General features: G+C 51.8%; 1 protein-coding gene across 1 annotated transcript in view; it reads left to right on the plus strand.

Annotated features, from left to right (window-relative positions):
* TH (tyrosine hydroxylase) overlaps positions 1 to 18,655 on the plus strand; it is a 32,996-nt gene extending 14,341 nt beyond the window's left edge. The window contains exons 4-13 of the mRNA XM_029061522.2: positions 1,322 to 1,410; positions 3,912 to 3,979; positions 5,045 to 5,098; positions 5,437 to 5,582; positions 7,450 to 7,585; positions 8,680 to 8,749; positions 10,068 to 10,124; positions 12,581 to 12,676; positions 14,881 to 15,014; positions 18,393 to 18,655. Of these exons, the coding sequence (XP_028917355.1) occupies positions 1,322 to 1,410; positions 3,912 to 3,979; positions 5,045 to 5,098; positions 5,437 to 5,582; positions 7,450 to 7,585; positions 8,680 to 8,749; positions 10,068 to 10,124; positions 12,581 to 12,676; positions 14,881 to 15,014; positions 18,393 to 18,552 (1,010 nt within the window). The 3' untranslated portion in view covers positions 18,553 to 18,655. The remainder of the gene's footprint in view (positions 1 to 1,321; positions 1,411 to 3,911; positions 3,980 to 5,044; positions 5,099 to 5,436; positions 5,583 to 7,449; positions 7,586 to 8,679; positions 8,750 to 10,067; positions 10,125 to 12,580; positions 12,677 to 14,880; positions 15,015 to 18,392) is intronic.
* The last annotated feature ends 348 nt before the right edge of the window (positions 18,656 to 19,003 follow it).

Here is a 19,003-nt window from a genome sequence, read left to right on the forward strand (position 1 = left end):
AGCCAATCAATCAATAGGATTGATTGAACACCGACTGGAATAGCAATAAGACGATCTATTAAGAGTCTGCTATGTGTAGAGTACTGTAGTAAGCCCTGGGGGAAAAAAATACCTGAAAAAATTAGAAATTGACCATGGCTCCCACTGGGTGTGGAGCACTGTGCTAAGCAGTTGGGAAAGTTCAATAAAGTTAGAAGGCATGACCTTTGCTCTCAAGGAACTTACAGTGCAGATCACTGTGTTTTGTTTGGCAGAGTGCAATAGAGTTTGTGGACACAATTCCTGTCCTCAAGGAGTTTCCAGTCCACTGTGTGCAGAGCACTGTACTGAGCACTTGGGAGAGTACAACGGAGTTAGAAGAAATGACTCTATTAATGTCTGCCTTCCCTTCTAGACTGTAATCTCATTGAAGGCAGAGAATGTATCTATTTATTGTTGTATTATACTCTCCCAAGTGCTCAGTTAGAGTGTAAGCTCCTTTCATTCACTCATTCAATCATATTTATTGAGCACTTATCACGTGCAGAGCACTGTACTAAGTGCTTGGAAGAGCACAACATAGCAATATAACAGACACATCCCCTGCCCACAGTGATCTAACAGTCTAGTGGGGGAGACCGACATTAATATAAATAAATACATTATGGATATCGTGGCTTAGTGAAAAGAACAAAGGCTTGGGAGTCAGAGGACATGGGTTCTAATCCCGGCTCCGCTATTTGTCTATTGTGTGATCTTGGGAAAGCTGTTTAACTTCTCTGTGCCTCAGTTACCTCATCTGTAAAATAGAGATTAAAACTGTGAGGCCCCCCATGGGACAAACCTGATTACCTTGTATCTACCCCTGCATTTAGAACAGTGCTCCGCACGCGATAAGCGCTTAACAAATATAATTATTATTATAAGTTCTGAGGACTTGAGGGAGGGGTGAGTAAAGGAAGGAAATCAGGGTGATGCAGAAGGGTGTGGGAGAAGGGGAAATGAGGGTTTAGTCAGGGAAGGCCTCTTGGAGGAGATGGGTCTTCAATTAGGCTTTGAAAGGGAGGGAGAACAATTGCCTGTCAGATATGAGGAGGGAGGGCGTTCCAGGCCAGAGGCAGGACGTGGGCAAGAGGTTGGCAGCAAGACAGACGAGATCGAGGTACAACAGGGAGGTTGGCATTAGAGGAGCGAAGTGTGTGGGCCGGGCTGGAGTAGGAGACCAGCGAGGTGAGATAGGAGCGGGCAAGGTGATGGAGCGGGATGTAGAACTGGGGCTCAGCCTAAACTGGGCAACAAGGGCGTGGTCACAATATCCTATTTTTTCTCCTTCTTCGGTCAGTCCACTGGTTTCCAAGAAAGATCTCCGAACTGGACCGATGCCATCACCTTGTCACCAAGTTCGATCCTGACCTGGATCTGGACCACCCGGTGAGCAGAACCCATGTCCCCCCGGCCACGGGGCCTCAAGAGCATGAAGGTGCTCTGCCGTTGGGGGAAAAGTGCTCTCCCCAGGCAGGGAGAGTTGCTCCAGAGCACTACAGAGAGGAAGGTCATTTATTCATTCATTCATTCAATCGTATTTATTGAGTGCTTACTGAGTGCAGAGCACTATACTAAGCACTTGGAAAGTACAGTTTGGCAACAAATACAGACAATCTCTACCCAACAATGGGCTCACGGTCTAGAAGAGGGGAGACAGACGAAAAAACAAAGCAAAACAAAACAGGTACGAGTAAACAGGTTTCAATAACATCAATATAAATAAATAGAATTGCAGATATATATATATACATCATTAATAAAATAAATAGAATAATAAATAGGTACATATATACACAAGTGCTGTGGGGTGGGGAGTGGGGTAGAGCGGAGGGAGGGAGGAGGAGCAGAGGGAAAGGGGGGCCTAGACTGGGATAATGGGAAGGAACATACCTAAGAGGGAAAATCTTTCAGAAGGGACTTTCCAGGACAGCCATCTGAGAACCGTGGGGGCTCTTAATAATTGTGGTATTGAGCGCTTACTATGTACCGAGCTCTGGGAGAGATTACAAGATAATAAGGTTCCACACGGGGTCCCAATCTAAGTAGGAAGGAGAACAGGTATTGAATCCCCATTTTATAGATGAGGGAACGGAGCCAACGGAGTGACTTAGTGGATAGAATTTGGGGCTGGGAGTCAGAAGGACCTTTGGTTCTAATCCCGGCTCTGCCACTTGTTTGCTGTGTGACCTTGGGCAAGTCACTTAACTCCTCTTTGCCTCATTTGCCTCCTCTATAAAATGGAGGTGAATAATAATAATAATGATGGTATTTGTTAAGCTCTTGCTATGTGCCAAACACTGTTCTAAACGCTGGGATAGATACAAGGTAATCAGGTTGTCCCACGTATGGCCCACAGTCTTAATCCCCATTTTACGGATGAGGTAACTGAGGCACAGAGAAGTAAAGTGACGTGAGCCCCATGTGGAACAGGGACTGTGTCCAACCTGATAACCTTGTGATTACCCCAGCGCTTAGAACAGTGCTTAGTATATAGTAAGGGCTTAACAAATGTCATCAGCATCTCTCGTTCCAAGCTAAAGAGCAGATAAGTGGCAGAGCTGGGATAAGAACCCAGGTTCTCGGACTCCCAGACCTAGGCTCTTTCCACTAGGCCACACTGCTTTTCTGGTGCTCCTGAGCCTGGTGGGCTTCCAGCCCCAGCCCGAAACACAACAAGCCGACAAGCCGTGGCGCTTCAGTTCTACTTCCTGGAGGGAGGGGCCTGGGGGGGTGGTGTCTCCAAATGAGGGTGGGGTGGAGTTTGGAGAGGCTTGGTGTAATGGCTAGAGTCTGGGCCTGGAAGTCAGAAGGTTATTGGTTCTAATCCCAGATCTGCCATTTGTCTGCTGTGTGAATTTGGGCAAATCACTTAAATTCTCCCCACCTCAGTTCCCTAATCTCTAAAATGAGGGTTGAGACTGTGAGCCCCATGTGGGATAGGGACTGCATCCAAACCGATTTGCTTGTATCCACCCCAGCGCTTACTACAGTGCCTGGCCCACAGTAAGTGCTTAACAAATACCACAATTATTATTATTATTAGGACCACCCCCTGGGCTCTGTGGTAGTAAAGGGGCTACCTTACTAGTGGCCCTTTATCAATGCCCCGGCATTCCACCCTCCCCGAAGCAGGGCCAAGGGAGAGGCAGACAGATGGAGAGAGAGAGAAAGGCTGACAGAGATAGAGAGACAGGGGCAGTCAGAGAGATAGAGAGGGATACAAAGAGTGACAGCGTTAAGGGGACAGGATCAGACAGAGACAGAAAGAGATTGGGTTAGACAGAGACATCGAGAGGCGCTGAGAGAGACAGGGACAGAGATAGAGAGATGAGGCAGAGTTAGAGAGACAAAGAGGGAGAGAGCCAGAGCCTCAGAGAGACACAGAGCGACAGGAACAGATTGAAAGGGAGCGAGGGAAGGGAGAAAGGGAAAAGCGAGATGAGGAGGGGGCAAAAGGAAGGAGGAGGCAAGGTGTGGGGAAGAAGAGAAGCAGCACGGTCTAGGGTTCTAATCCTGGCTCCGCCACTTGTCTCCTGGGTGACCTTGGACAAGTCACTTAACTTCTCCAGGCCTCTGTTCCCTCATCTGTAAAATGGGATTAAGACTGCGAGCCCTATGTGGGACGGGGACTGTGCCCAAGCTGATTACCTCGTATCTACCCCCACGCTTAGAATAGTGCTCGGTACATAGTAGCGCTTAAATAAATACCGCACTTATAATTATTATTATTACAAGAGGAAGGTGAGATGGGAATTGTGGGATTGAGGAGGAAGGAGGGACAGAATGGGGAGGGATGGAGAAGGTGAAAGGGGGATGGGGATGGAAAGGTGAGAAGGGGGGTGGGAGGATGGGGAGGGGCTCAGACGGTCTCTTCTTTTGTGGTCCAGGGCTTTTCAGACCAGGCCTACCGGCAGCGGAGAAAGATGGTGGCCGAGATCGCCTTCCAGTACAAACAGTAAAAGCCGTTCGGATTCCTCCAGGGGGAGGGGGTGGGGGTCGGGGAGACCTTCCCTTTCCCCGGGGAGCAAGTCGGAAGATGCATGTGGGACCCCTCCCCCTCATCTTCCCCTTCCTGTCCTCCTCTGCTCCTTCCCTGGGGGTGGGAGGGAAGGAGGGGAAGGAAGGAAGGGGAAAAGAAAGAGGAGAAGGGATGGAAGGGAAGGAGGGGAAAGGAAGAGGGGAGGGAGGGAAGAAGAGGGAGAGAAGACGAGAGGGGAAGGGAGGGAGGGGAGGAGAGAGAGGGAAAGGAAGGGAAGGGAGAAGAAGGAGGAGAAGGGAGGGAAGGGAGAAGAGGAAAAGGGAGAGGAGGAAGGGGGAAGGGAGGAAGGGAGGGGAAGATAAGGGAGTGGAGAAGAGGGAGAGGAGAGAGGAGGAAGGAGGGAAGAGAGAGAAAGGGAGGGGTGGAAGGGAGAGAGGGAGAAGAGGAACGGGAGGGGAGGGAAAGGGAAGAAGGGGAAGATAACGGAGGGGAGAAGAGGGAGAGGAGAGAGGTAGGGGAGGACAGAGAGGGAAAGGGAGGGAAAAGGGAGAAGGAGGAGAAAGGAGGGAGGGGAGGGGAAGAGAGAAAGGGGAGGGTAAAGGAGGGAGAGGAGAAGAAGGTAGGGAGGGAGGAGAGGAGAGAGGGAAAGGGAGGGAAGGAATGGAGAAGGAAGAGGAGAAGGGAGGGAGGGGAAAGGAGGAAGAGGAGAGGAGGGAGGGGAGGGGAAGGAAAAAAGGGGAGGGGAAGGAAGGAGAGGAGAAGATAAAAGGGAGGGAGGAGAGAAGAGAGGGAAAGGGAGGGAAGGGAGGGAAGGAGAAGGAGGAGGAGAAGGGAGGGAAGGAAGGGAGGGAGAAGGAGGAGGAGGAGGGAGAAGGAGGAGGAGAAGGGGAGGGAGGGGAGAGAAGGGATGGAAGAGAGGGAAGGGAGGGGGGAGAAGTTCTCAGCGCCTTGGGGGCGGTTGTATTCCTGGGAGGCCAACGGGGGGGACAGTACCCGGCCCTCCGGGCCCACTGCCCCCCCGCGGGGTGGACTGTCTTCCAGCGGCGACCCCATCCGCGCGTGGACTACACGGCCGACGGAGAATCTGCCACAGTGGTGAGGTGCCGGGGTGGGGGGCGGGCGGGCGGGCGGAGGGCGGGGAGGGGGGCACCCCAGCCTTTCCCAGCCAAGGAAGGAGGGCTCCCCTCGCTTCCCGAGATCCAACCCATCCATCAATCAGTCCTATTGAGGGCTTACTATGTTGCAGAGCACTGTGCCTTAAAGCGCTTGGGGGAGTTGTGACAATGGACTGGTGTCCAACCCCGATTTGCTTGTATCCCCCTAGTGTTTAGTACAGTGCCTGGCACATAGTAAGCGCTTAACAAATACCATTCGTTATTATTATTATTGAATGAGCGAAATGAATGAATGAAAGTGTCGGGTTCGGGTTGCAGGAGGGAGGTGTACACGACGCTGAAGAGCTTGTACCCCACCCACGCCTGCTCTGAGCACCTGGAGGCTCTGGACCTGCTGGAGAAGTTCAGCGGCTACAGCGAGAACAACATCCCGCAGCTCGAAGACGTGTCCCGCTTCCTCAAAGGTCAGGCCAAGTCTGGGGGTCGGGGAGATGGGAGTGGGGGTCGAGGGGTGGGGTGGGGGAGAAGGCTGACTTGTTTCCTGGAAGGGGGGAAACAAAGAGACCCGTTTTGGGGTCACAGTGAGGAGAGCCGACCCCCAAGTCAGGGCTGATGAACTTGAGAGGGGCTTGGAGGGACCGGTGAGTGGAGCGATTCATTCATTTTTTCATTCAATCGTATTTATTGAACACTTCCTGTGTGCAGAGGACTATACTAAGCGTTTGGGAGAGTCCAATACAACAATAAACAGACACATTCCCTCCCCACAGCCAAGTTTACGGTCTAGAGGCGTAAACTGGCGAGGGGGATTTCGAGGGAGGAGACTGTGAGCCCCATCATGGGCAAGTATTGTCTCTCTTACTGGGGTATCGTACTTTCCAAGCGTTTAATACAATGCTCCGCACACAGTAAGTGCTCAATAAATATGATTGAATGAATGAATAAATGAGAGGGGAGAGGCTGACATAGAGAGAGGCAAAGAGGCATGAGACAGTTAGAGAAACAAAGGCCGCAAGATTGAGGGTCTGCCAACTTGCTGCTGTGTGACCTTGGATGAGTCACTTCACTTCTCAGTGCCTGCAAGTTCCCTCATCTGTAAAACGGGGATAAAGGCTGTGAGCGCTTACATGGGTCAACCTGATTACCTTATATCTACCACAGCCCTTAGAACAGTGCTTGGCACATAGTAAGCACTTAACAAATACCATTAATTATTATTATATACAAATGTGCTATGGGGCGGGGGGAGAGCAAAGGGAGCGAGTTGAGGTGACACCGAAGGGAGGGGAGCAGAGAAAAAGAGATAGAAGGAGAGACAGCAGCAGGGATTCAGAGACAGAGGGAGAGAGAGCAGACTGTGATTCGTTGTGGGCAGGGATTGTTCCTCTTTATTGCTGTATTGTACTTTCTCAAGCGCTTAGTACAGTGCTCTGCACACAGTAAGCGCTCAATTAGTACGAATGAATGAAGGAGAGACAGTAGCAGGGATTCAGAGACAGAGGGAGAGAGAGCGCAAAGATTGCAGAGACATAGACAGAGGGAGAGCTTCAAAGCGCATCGCTCCCGGGCTGTGGCTCTGACCATGGGCCCGACGGCAGGGGGCTGGGGGCTTTGGGAAGCGGAGATGGCCCCCGGCGCCTCAGTCGTCCAGTCAGGGCTGCCGCTCTTCTCCCTCCTCCCTCTTCCCTCAACCCTCTTCCCTTTTCCCTCTCTCGCTCCTCGCCCCTACCTCCTGCTCCTCTCCTCTTCCTCCTTCTTCCAACCTCCTCCTCCTCCTCTCCTCCCTCTCCCTCCTCCCTCTCTTCTCTCCCCTCCCTCGCCTCCTCCCTCCATCCTTCTCCCTCTGTCCTCCTCCTCTTCCCTTCTCTCTCCGCCCTCTTCCCTTCTCCCTCTCACCTCTTCCTTCTCCCTTCCTCCCTCAATCTTTCTCCCTCTCCCCTCCTCCCTACTCCTTCTCTTCCTCCACTTTCCTCCTCCTTCTCCTCTTCCCTCCGCCCTCCTCCCTCTTTCCTCCCCATCCTCCCTCTCCCCTCCTCCCTTTTCCCTCTCTCCTCTTCGCTCCCTCCTCCCTCCACCTTCCTCCTCCTTTTCCCATCCTCCTTCCTCCCTCTCTCCTCTTCCCTCCTCCCTCCTCCTTCTACTATCCTCCTTCCTCCCTCTCCCCTCCTCCCTCCTCCCTTTCCCTTTTCCCTCCACCTTCCTCCTCCCTTTCTCCCTTCTCTCTCCTTCTCCTCTTCTCCCTCTTCCCTCTTCCTCCTCTCTCCACCCTCCTCTTCCCTCCCTCCTCCTCCTCCCCTCGCCCCACCACCTCCCCGCGATGTGTCCCTGCAGACAGAACTGGGTTCCAGCTGCGGCCGGTGGCCGGCCTGCTGTCCGCACGGGACTTCCTGTCCAGCCTGGCCTTCAGAGTTTTCCAGTGCACTCAATACATTCGCCACTCCTCTTCGCCCATGCACTCCCCGGAACCGTGAGTGACCCCAGCCGCCACCCCCGGGACCCCCGCCCTGCACCCCCAGAACCGGCCCTTCTCCCAGTCCGACCAGTCAATCAATAGTATCTATTAGGCGCTTCCTGATGAGTGATGGTGTTTAAGTGCTTACTATGTGCCAAACACTGTTCTTGTTCCAAGCACTGTGCAGAGCACTGTACTAACGCTTGGGAGAAGCCAATACACAATGTCTGTAGACACGTTCCCTGTCCACCACCGAGCTTCCAGTCTAGAGACCAACTTACTGTAGAGAAACAATGTGGCTTAGTGGATTAAGCAGGAACCTGGAACTCAGAAGGACCTGGGTTCTAATCCCGGCTCTGCTGGCTGGTCTGCTGTGGGACCTTGGGCAAGTTACTTCTCTTTTCTGGGCCTCGGTTACCTCCTCTGTAAAATGGGGATAAAGATTGTGAACCCCACGTGGGACAGGGACTGTGTCCAACCTGATTAACTTGCATCTACCCCAGCACTTAGAACAGTGCTTCACACAAAGTAAGCGGCTTATCAAGTGCCAAAATTATTATTATTGGCATAGTGGATAGACCCCAGGCCTAGAATCAGATTATGGGTTTTAATCCCAGTTCTACCACCTGTCTACTGTGTGATCTCGGGCAAGTCACTTCACTTCTCTGTTCCTCAGTTACCTCATCTATAAAATGGGGAATGAGACTGTGAGCCCTACGTAGGACAGGGACTGTGTCCAGTCCGATTTGCTTGTATCCACCCCAGCGCTTAGTACAGTGCCTGACACATAGTAAGTATTCAACAATACGCAGACATGTTATTATTAGTTAGTAATAGTAATAAGAGCCTAAATCTGCAGGCCCCCCCTCAAGGGAGAGGGGGCAGGCCTGGGGGATGAAAGAGGGGCAGGGCTAGAGGGGGTGGGGGGAGGGTTGGTGGGGGCTGGGAGAGGGGCGAAGAGCCACCTTAGGCCTGAGTTGGGGGAAGGACAAATGTTGGAGCTGGAGCTCTTGGGGGGATGCAAGTTAGATCTAAGGGGGGACTTCTGGCCCACCTTCCACTGACCACCCCCTCTCCTGTGTCCCCGCTCCCCCCCCATCCTTCCCCAGAGACTGCTGCCACGAGCTGCTGGGTCACGTGCCTATGCTGGCCGACTGGACATTTGCTCAGTTCTCCCAGGTGAGAGGGGGGAAGGAGGGGGTCCGGGGCCAGGGCAGACCCCCGGAGACCCCACCAGGGGACCGAGGCTGCGGGGTTGCAACATGGGGGCTGGGAGCCGGGAGACATGAGTTCTGGTCCTGGCTCTGCCCCTGGTCCTCTGCTGTGTGACCTCGGGCTACTCGCTCAACCTCTCTGATCCTCTGCGTTTCCATCTGTGTAATGGGGAAGAGGGCCCAGCTGTCCCTCTCGGACTATTATTCATTCATACAATTGTAAGAGCCCGGGCTTGAGAGTCAGAGAAGCGGCGTGGCTCAGTGGAAAAAGCACGGGCTTGGGAGTCAGAGGTAATGGGTTCGAATTCCGACTTCTGCCCCTTGTCAGCTGTGTGACTGTGGACAAGTCACTTCACTTCTCTGTGGCCTCAGTTACCTCATCTGTAAAATGGGGATTAAAACTGTGAGCCCCCCACGTGGGACATACTTGATTACCCTGTATCTGCCCCAGCGTTTAGAACAGTGCTCTGCACATAGTAACGCTTAACAAATACCAAACATTAATAGGTTCTAATCCTGGCTCCGCCAATTGCCTGCTGTGCAACCTTGGGGCATCTGTTTAACTTTTCTGTGCCTCAGTTACCTCATATGTAAAATGGGGATTAAAACTGTGAGCCCCCCATAGGACAACCTGATTAACCTTGTATCTTATCCCAGCGGCTTAGAAGAGTGCTCATCGCATAGTAAGAGGCTTACGGATACCATTCCTTCTCTTCTTATTATTACTATCAAGCACTTACTGTGTGCAGAGCAGCTGTACTAAAGCATTTGGGAAAGGACAATACAACAATAAAAAGTAAATATTCCCTGCCCAAAACGAGCTGACAGCCCCAGAGCAGGGGAGACAGATGTCAATACAAATAGATAAAATTACAGATATATTCCTAAATGCTGTGAGGATGGGAGGGTGGGGAAGAGTCCGACCTGATTCTCCTGTAACTCCCCAGCGTTCAGAACAGGGCATGGCACAGAGAGGGCTCAATGAACAGGGGAATTGCTGTTTATAGACACTGGGGGTGTGTAGGGGCGGTGGGTTGGGGGTTGTGAAGAAGGGACATGGGTGGGGCTCGAGGCCTGCCTGGTGGGAGCCAGGAATTGGGGGTGGTCCAGGGAGGAAGGAAGAATTGGGGGGTGGTTCTGGGCAGGGGGTGGAGGGCAGGCCGGGAAGAGCTGAGCAGGGCTGGGTCACCCCACCCCTCGGAGCCCAGACCCAACACCCCTTAAGCTGAACTGCAAGAGACCCCGGGGATCTCTGCTTAGCCCCCTCCCACCCTTCTTGGCAGGACATCGGACTCGCTTCCCTTGGGGCCACGGATGAAGAGATAGAGAAATTGTCCACGGTAAGAAGCGTGACCTCATCCTCGTGTCCGAGCTCTCCCCTCCTCCCCTTCCCCCTCCTTCCCCTTCTTCATCCCCTCCTCCTTTCCTCCTTCTTTTCATCTTCTTCCTTCTCTTTGTCTTCATCTTCATCTTTGTCATCCTCCTCCTTCTCCTCTTCCTCCTTCTCCTGTTCCTCCTCTTTCTCTTCTTCCTACTCTTTGTTCTCTTCTTCTCCTTTCCTCCTCCTCCTCCTTCTCCTCTTCTTCCTCCTCCTCTCCTCCTCTTTGTCCTTCTCCTCCTCTTCCTCCTTCTTCTATTTGTCCTCCTCCTCTCCTCTTCATTGTCCTCCCCCTTTCCTCCTCTTCATTCTCCTCTTTCTCCTCTTCCTCCTCTTAATAAATAATAATAATTATGATATTTGTTAAGCACTTACTATGTGCCAAGCACTGTTCTAAGCGCTGGGGTAGATACAAGCTAATCAGGTTGTCCTACGTAGGGCTCACAGCCTCAATCCCCATTATACAGATGAGGGAACTGAGGCACAGAGAAGTTAAGTGGCTTCTCTTCTTCCTCCTCCTCTCCTCTTCATTGACCTCCTCCTCTTCCTCCTTTCCTCCTCTTCATTCTTCTTCATCCTGCTTCTCCTCTTCCTCCTCCTCTTCCACCTCCTTTTCTCCTCTTGATTGTCCTCCTCTTTCTCCTTTATACTTCTTCTCCTCTTCTTCCTCCTCCTTTTCTCCTCTTGGTTCTCCTCTTCTTTCTCCTTCACCCTTCTCCTCTTCCTCCTTCTCTTTTTCCTCCTCCTCTCCTCTTCATCCTCCTCCTCCTTTCCTCTTTTTGGTTCTCCTCTTCTTTCTCCTTCATCCTTCTCCTCCTCTTCCTTCTGTCCCTCACTGTTATTCCTCCACCCCCCCTCCTCCCTATCCTTGTCCCTGATTGGTGGTTTGTTCACCATGCCTTACTTTCACCCTCATTTTTTGCAGGCTAACTTTCTTCTTTGCCTCCCCTCCCAGCCCCACAGCACTTATATTCATATCCCTAATTTATTTATTTTTATCTTAATGTCTGTCCACTGCTCATCCCTGACAGACTGTGAGCTCCTCATGGGCATGTCTACCAATTCTATTGTATTGTACTCTCCCAAGCACTTAGTACAGTGATCTGCACATAGTAAGTGCTCAATAAATATAATTGATTAAGTGATTCTCCTGCTTCCTCAGATAATAAAGGTTTAATCCTGGGAGGAGGAAGGGTAAGAAGAAAGTATATGGACACCCTCTTTTGCCCAAATCTCTGGATTTTTGGGTGGTATTTTTTAAGCACTTACGATGTGTCAAACACTGTTCTAAGCTCTGGGGTTTTGGGCTTGGCTTAGCCGTTTCCGACCCATAGCAATTCCATGGACACATCTTTCTCAGAATGCCCCACTCTCCATCTGCAATTGTAGGTACAAGTTAATTAGTTCAGCAACAGTTCCTATCCTACGTGGGGCTCAGAGTCTAAATAGGAGGGAGAACACATGAGGAACAGATTTTACAGATGAGAAACTGAGGAACAGTGATTTACACTGAAGTGATTTGTCCAAGATCACACAGCAAGCAATTGGCAGAGCTGGGATTAGAACTCAGGACCTCTGGCTCCCAGGCCTGTGCTCTTATCGACTAGGCCATGATGTGTCCCATCCCTCACTAAACCCTGAGGCCTCCCTGGGACTCACGTGTCTGTCAGCTGTGCCCCCGGGCAAATCGGGAAGGTGGGATCTCAGCCATGCCCCTGGGCAAATCGGGAAGGTGGGACATTGGCCGTGCTCCTGGGCGAATCAGAAAGGCAGGGGGCCAGGAGTCCTGGGTGAGGCTCAAGAACTATAAATCCCTCCATCTGACAGATCCGTACTGGACTGAGGTGGCAGAGCTGGACCAGTATGGAGGGGCCAGCCTGAGGTAGAGGATCCGGGCTGGGGGATGCCATGGTCAAGGCTGTGCAGGACAGAGGGAGGAGGGGGTGAGAGAAGGGACGGAAGTGGCGATGGCAGACGATGGAGAAGCAACTTGGCATAGTGGATAAGGGTCATTGGTTCTAATCCCAGCTCTGCCATTGGACTGCTGTGTGACCTTGGGCAAACCACTTCACTTCTCTGGGCCTCACTTTTCTCATCAGAAAAATGTCACTTGAGTCTGTGGGACTCAAGCCCCCAGTGGGACAGAGACTGTGTCCCACCAGATCTGCTTGTATCCACCCTAGTGCTTAGTACAGTGCCTGGCATATAGAAAGCGCTTAACTAACACGACAATTATTATTGTTACTATGGAGATCCACCTAATCATCCCTCCACTCTGCCCCTCCTATCCTTACCCCCTACCCCTCCACCTCTCTTCTCTTGTCCCCCCTGACCTGTTCCTCTTCCTCCCACTCCCTCCACCTCTCTCCCCTGTCCCCTTCCCTTCTGCACCCCTTTTCCCTCGGCTCCTTCCGGCAGCTCTACTGGTTCACGGTGGAATTTGGGCTCTGCAAACAGAATGGCGTCATCAAAGCCTACGGGGCTGGGCTTCTGTCATCCTATGGAGAGCTTCTGGTGAGTGAGAACTTGATTGGGCCAGGGCTGTCTCCTCAATCCGTCCAACCACCGGGTTCTCCAACCAGCCCTCCATCTCTCCCAGTATTCCTTCAATTGGCCCTCCATCCTTCCCACCATCTAGTCTTCAATTCAGCCCTCCGTCCTTCCCACCATCCATCTGCATTCATTCAATCGTATTTATTGAGCGCTTACTGTGTGCCGATCACTGTACTAAGCACTTGGTAATAATAATAATAATAATAATGTTGGTATTTGTTAAGCGCTTACTATGTGCCGAGCACTGTTCTAAGCGCTGGGGTAGACATAGGGGAATCAGGTTCTCCCACGTGGGGCTCACAGTCTTAATCCCCATTTTACAGATGAGGGAACTGAGGCACGGAGAAGTTAAGTGACTTGCCCACAGTCACACAGCCGACAAGTGGCAGAGCTGGGATTCGAACTCATGAGCCCTGACTCCAAAGCCCGTGCTCTTTCCACTGAGCCACGCTGCTTCTCCTACAGTACAGTACTAGAGTACAGTACTACAATAAACAGACTCATTCCCTGCCCACAGTGAACTTACAGTCTAGAGGTGGAGGGGCGACAGACATAAAAACAAATAAATAAATGACAGATGTAGATATAAGTGCTATGGGGCTGGGAGCTGGGATGAATAAAGGGAGCACGTCAGGGCAACGCAGAAGGGAATAGGGGTAGGGGAAGAGGAAAGGGGGTGCCTAGTCTGGGAAGGCCTCTTGGAGGAGATGTGTCAAGGATAAGGCCTTGGAACGGGGAGAGTAATTATCTGTTGGGTTTAAGGAGGGAGGGCATTTCATCCAACCCTCTATCCTTCCCATCATCTGTCCTTCCAACCAATCCTCCATTTTTTTATGGCATTTGTTAAGTGCTTACTATGTGCCAGGCCCACAGCACTTATGTACATATCTGTAATTTATTTATTTATATTAATGTCTGTCTCTCCCCCTCTAGACTATAAGCTCATTGTGGGCAGAGAATGTATCTGTTTATTGTTATATTGTACTCTCCTAAGTGCTTAGTAAAATGTTCTGCACACAGTAAGTGCTCAATAAATATAATTGAATAAATGAATGAACCATTGCCAGGCACTGTACACACTCCATCCATCCATTCATCCGGCCCTCCATTCTTCCCAACATCCATCCATCCTTTCTTCCCACCATCCATCAACCCATCTATCCCTGCATCCTTCCCAACATCCAGCCAGCCAGCCAGCCAGCCATTCCTCCATCCTTCCCACCATCCTTTCATCCATCCATCCGGCCCTCCATCCTTCCCAACTTCCATCCGTCCATCTGACCCTCCCTCCATCTGTCCATCCGTTCCTCCATCATTCAATCAATCTAATTCACTGAACACTCACTGTGTTCAGATCGCTGTACTAAGCACTTGAGAGAGTACAATACACAATATAACAGGTGCATTCCCTGCCCGCAATCTAGTTCATCCTTCCCACCACCCATCCCTCCATCCCTCCATCCTTCTCACCATCCACCTTTCCTTCCTTCCCATCCTTCCCACCATCCATTCACCCATTCGGCCCTACCTCCCTACATCTGGCCCACCGTCGCGCCAACCATCTCACCATCCTTTCCTGCGTCTTCCTGTCCCTCCAATCCATCCCGCTGTCCATCCACCTATTTATCGAACGATGTTAACTAAGCCCCACTGTAGGCAGACTGGTCATCTGGAGAAGGATGGGGACAGGAAGGGATAAGGTCCTTGCCATCCACAAGCTGCCAGTCTGATGTGGGGGAGGGAGAACACACACAAACACACACCACACATGCGCTGCTGGGGGAGGAAGAAAGGGAGGAGGAGAACCTGTCCCAAGACTTGTACCCCTGAGCGGCAGAGGAGCAATGCCAGAGACTGTAAGCTCGTTGAGGCCAGGGAAGGTGTCTATTGTTCCGTCGTCCTCTCCCAAGTACTTAGTACAGTGCTTTGCCCACAGTAAGCCCTCAATAAATACGATCGAACGAATGAATGCACAAAAGACGAAGCCAATGTGAACAGGTGGCTCTGGTGGATGGAACCTCCTGACTTGTAGCCCAAAGCAGGCTGGGGGCCGGGGAGGGACAAACAACTGCTCCCCAAGGCTCCCCTCTCCCTAGCCCCTCGCCCCTGGCCTTCTCCCTGCCCCTGGGGACACTGACTCTTTCCCGGCTGGGTCGGTGGCCCAGCACGCTCTGTCCGACGAGCCAGAGATCAGGGAATTCGATCCCGAGACCGTGTCCGTCCAGCCGTACCAGGACCAGACGTACCAGCCCGTGTACTTCGTGTCTGAGAGCTTCAGCGACGCCAAAGACAAGCTCAGGTACTCACCTTGGGGCCTCCTCCTGGCAATAACCCGGTCTTGCAGCTAAGTACCAGCCCGCCTCCTGCCTGGCCCTTCTCCGGTCAACCTGGCCCTCACCCTGTGAAAGTCATGGGTCCCTCCACTGGGGCTAGGTGGTGGGGGTGGGGCTCCGATCTTGGGGCATGGGTGGTTCACCCTATCATCTTCATTATCATCACCAACCTCCTCCTCCTCCCCCTCTCCCTCCTTCTCCTCCTCATCCTCCCCCTTTTTCTTCTCCTCCTTCTCCTCCTCCTTTTCTTCCTTTTCCTCCCCTTCCTCCTCCTCTTCCTACCCTTCCTTCTCCTCCTCCCTCCTCCTCCTACCTCTTCTTCTCCTCCTCCCCCTCCTCCCCATCCTTCTCTTCCTACCTCTCCTTCTTCCTCCTCCTTCTCCTACCCCTCCTCCTCTTCCTATCCTTCCTTCTCCTCCTCCCTTCTCTTCCTACCTCTCCTTCTCCTCATCCTCCCCCCTTCTCCTCCTCCTCCTCCTCATCATTTTATTCTCATCCTCATCACTGTCGTCTTCACCCTCCCTTGCTTTTACTGAATACTGCTGTTTTCAGGGTCCTTTACTGAGATCTATGTGTGGACCACTATAATGGACACCTGCTGTGTGTAGAGCACTGTACTGGGTGCCTACCATGTGCAGAGCACTGTGGGTGTCTACTGTTATGCATAACACTATACTGGGCACTCTACTGAGTGTAGATGCTGTTCTCTTCTCACTTCTCATGCCCCACTGTGACCCTGGGGATGGGCTGAGGGTAATGGGGGAGGCTGATGGGATTTATTATTAATAGTATTTATTGAACACTTACTATGTGCAAAGTACTGTACTAAGCGCTTGGGAGAATACAATATAACATCAGACACAATCCCCGACCATAACAAGCTCACAGTCTAGAGGGGGAGACAGACATTAATATAAATAGTTTAACTAAATAAATAAATTACAGATATATACATATGTGCTGTGGGGAAGGGAGGGAGGATGAATGAAGGAATAAGTAAGAGCGGCACAGAAGGGAGTGGGAGAAGAGGAGAGGAGGGCTCAGTCAGGGAAGGCTTCCTGGAGGAGATGTGCCTTCAATAAGGCTTTGAAATGGGGATTTGAGCCGCATGGAAATACAGGCTTGAGTCTGGCTTCCTGGAGACAGAGGGATGGACTGGATGACTCCCTGCCCCTTCCTCCAGATCGATCACAGCCCCCCTTGTCAGAGCCAGCCCCTCCAGAGGCCGGGGGTCGCTGGAGGTTGGGGTCCAGGACCCGGAGCAGGCACTTGGGAGCAGAAGTCTAGACATTATGCATTCATTCATTCATTCAATCTTACTTATTGAGCACTTAGTGTGTGCAGAGCACTGTACCTTCCCTCCCCACAATAAGCTTACAGGCTAGACAGACATGACTAGAAATAAATGAATGACAGATAGGGATATAAGTGGCTGTGGGGCTGGGAGGGGGGAAGAGCAAAGGGAACAAGTCGGGGTGACAGAAGGGAGTGGAAGAAAAAGAAAGGGGGGCTCAGTCTGGGAAGGCCTCTTGGAGGAGATGGGCCTTCAGTAAGGCTTTGAAGCGGGGGAGAGTCACTGTCTGTCGAATTTGAGGAAGGAGGGCATTCCAGGCCAGAGGCACGAGGTGGGCGACAATAAAAGAAACACATTCCCAGCCCACAGTGAGCTTACAGTCTAGAGGGCAGATTCTGGCCACCCAGGGGACCAAGTGGGGGTGGCCCATGTGGGGTGGTTCCCGATCCTAACAAAGACAGCCCACCCTGCCCGTCTCACTGACCGGCCAGCGTACCTCCATCTCGTCTATCTCTCTGCGGACCCCTCGCCCAAGTCCTGCCTCTGATCTGAAATGCCCTCCCTCCTCATATCTGACAGACAATGACTCTTCTCCCATTCAAAGGCCTTAAGGAAGGCCCATCTCCTCCAAGAGGTCTTCCCTGACCAATCCCACCTTTCCTCTTTTCCTACTCCCTTCCACGTCGCCCTGACTTGCTCCCTTTATTCATCCCTCTTCCCAGCCCCACACCACTTACGTCCATGGCATTCATTTATTTATTTATTAATGCCTGTGTCACCCTCTAGACCGTGAGCTCGTTGTGGGCAGAGACTGTTTTTGTTTATTGTTGTATTATCCTCTCTGAAGAGCTTAGTACAGTGCTCTGCACACAGTAAGTGTTCAATAAATAGAATTGACTGACTGACTCTAAGAATGCAGAGATGGGCAGTGGACCATGGATCATCTCAAAGTCCTGCTTCCCAGCTGGATACGCTTGGGCCCTGTACCCCATCTTTCCGAGGACCAGGCCCAGGGAGCAAGAGAAGACCCCTACCCAAAATAACAGAGTCAGGAACCCATCCCCCAACAGGGTACTGGGGCAGGGGAGACCCTTGTTTGGATCAGAATAATAATAATAATAATGGTATTTATTTAGTGCTTACTACGTTCTGAGCACTGTTTTAAACGCTGGGGTAGATATGAGGTGATCTAGTGGATAGAGGGGAACCTGAATTCTACTCCCACTCCGCCGCTTGTCTGCTGGGTGACCTTGGTCTCGTCACTTCACTTCTCTATGCCTCAGTTACCTCATCTGTAAAATGGGGACTAAGACTGTGAGTCCCATGTGGCACAGGGACTGTGTCCAACCAAACTGTCAAATAATAATAATAATGGTGGTATTTGTTAAGCGCTTACTATGTGCCGAGCACTGTTCTAAGCGCTGGGATAGATACAGGGTAATCAGGTTGTCCCACGTGAAGCTCACAGTTAATCCCCATTTTACAGATGAGGTAACTGAGGCACAGAGAAGTTAAGTGACTTGCCCACGGTCACACAGCTGACAAGTGGCAGAGCCGGGATTCGAACTCATGACCTCTGACTCCCAAGCCCGTGCTCTTTTCACTGAGCCACGCTGCTTCTCTACCCCCATTAGAGAAGCTACTCTACTGTAGCTACCCCAGTGTTTAGTACAATGCCTGGTATATTATAAACACTGCCCAATTCCACTTAATAAAGTGCTGTGGGGCAGAAGGTGGAGTGAATATCAATAGGGAAGCAGCATGGCGTAGTGGATAGAGCACAGACCTGGGAGTCAGAAGGTCATGGGTTCTAATGCTGGATCCTCCACAAGTCTGCTGTGTGACCTTGAGCAAGTCACGTCACTTCTCTGTGCTTCAGTTACCTCATCTGCAAAATGGGGATTGAGATTGTGAGTCCCACGCAGGACAAGGATTGTGTCCAACCCAATTTGTCCACCCCAGCGCTTAGTACAGTGCTTGACACATTAAGCACTTAAATTCCATAATTATTATTATCCGGGCGGGCGGCTCCTCTCTCCCTCTTGCACAGGAACTACGCATCCGGGATCCGGCGGCCATTCTCCGTGAAATATGACCCCCACACACAGGCCGTGGAGGTGCTCGACAGCCCGCAGAAGATCCGCCTCTTCCTGGATGGCCTCCGAGAGGAGCTGCACAGCCTGGCCCAGGCCCTGAATGCCTTCAGTTAGAGCCCACGCCACCGCCTGGCTCCACTCTTATCCCGCCTCCGCCGCCCCTTGCACCCTCCTCCTCCCCCTTCCCCTCTTCCTCCTCCTTCTCCACCTGCTAATCCCCCTCCACTTCTTCCACCTCATTCTCCTCCTCAACCTCCTCATCTTCCTCTTCACCGGCCTCCTCTTCCTCTTTATCTGTCTCCTCCTTTCTTCTCCTCCTCCTTCACTTGCTCATCCCCCTCCACTTCTTCTGCCTTGTTCTCCTCCATTTCCTCTTTCTCCTACCTCCTCACCTTCTTCATCTACCTCCTCTTCCTCTTCATCCACCTCTTCCTCCTGCTCTTTCTTCTACTCCTCCACCTTCTCCTCTTCTTCCTCCCCCACCTCTTCTTCTGTCCCTTCTCCTCTACTTCCTCCTTCTCCACCTCCTCATCCTCTTTCTCCTCCTCCACCTCCTCATAGTCTT

The sequence above is a fragment of the Ornithorhynchus anatinus genome, chromosome 3 (assembly GCF_004115215.2).
Source record: "Ornithorhynchus anatinus isolate Pmale09 chromosome 3, mOrnAna1.pri.v4, whole genome shotgun sequence".
NCBI lineage: Eukaryota > Metazoa > Chordata > Mammalia > Monotremata > Ornithorhynchidae > Ornithorhynchus > Ornithorhynchus anatinus.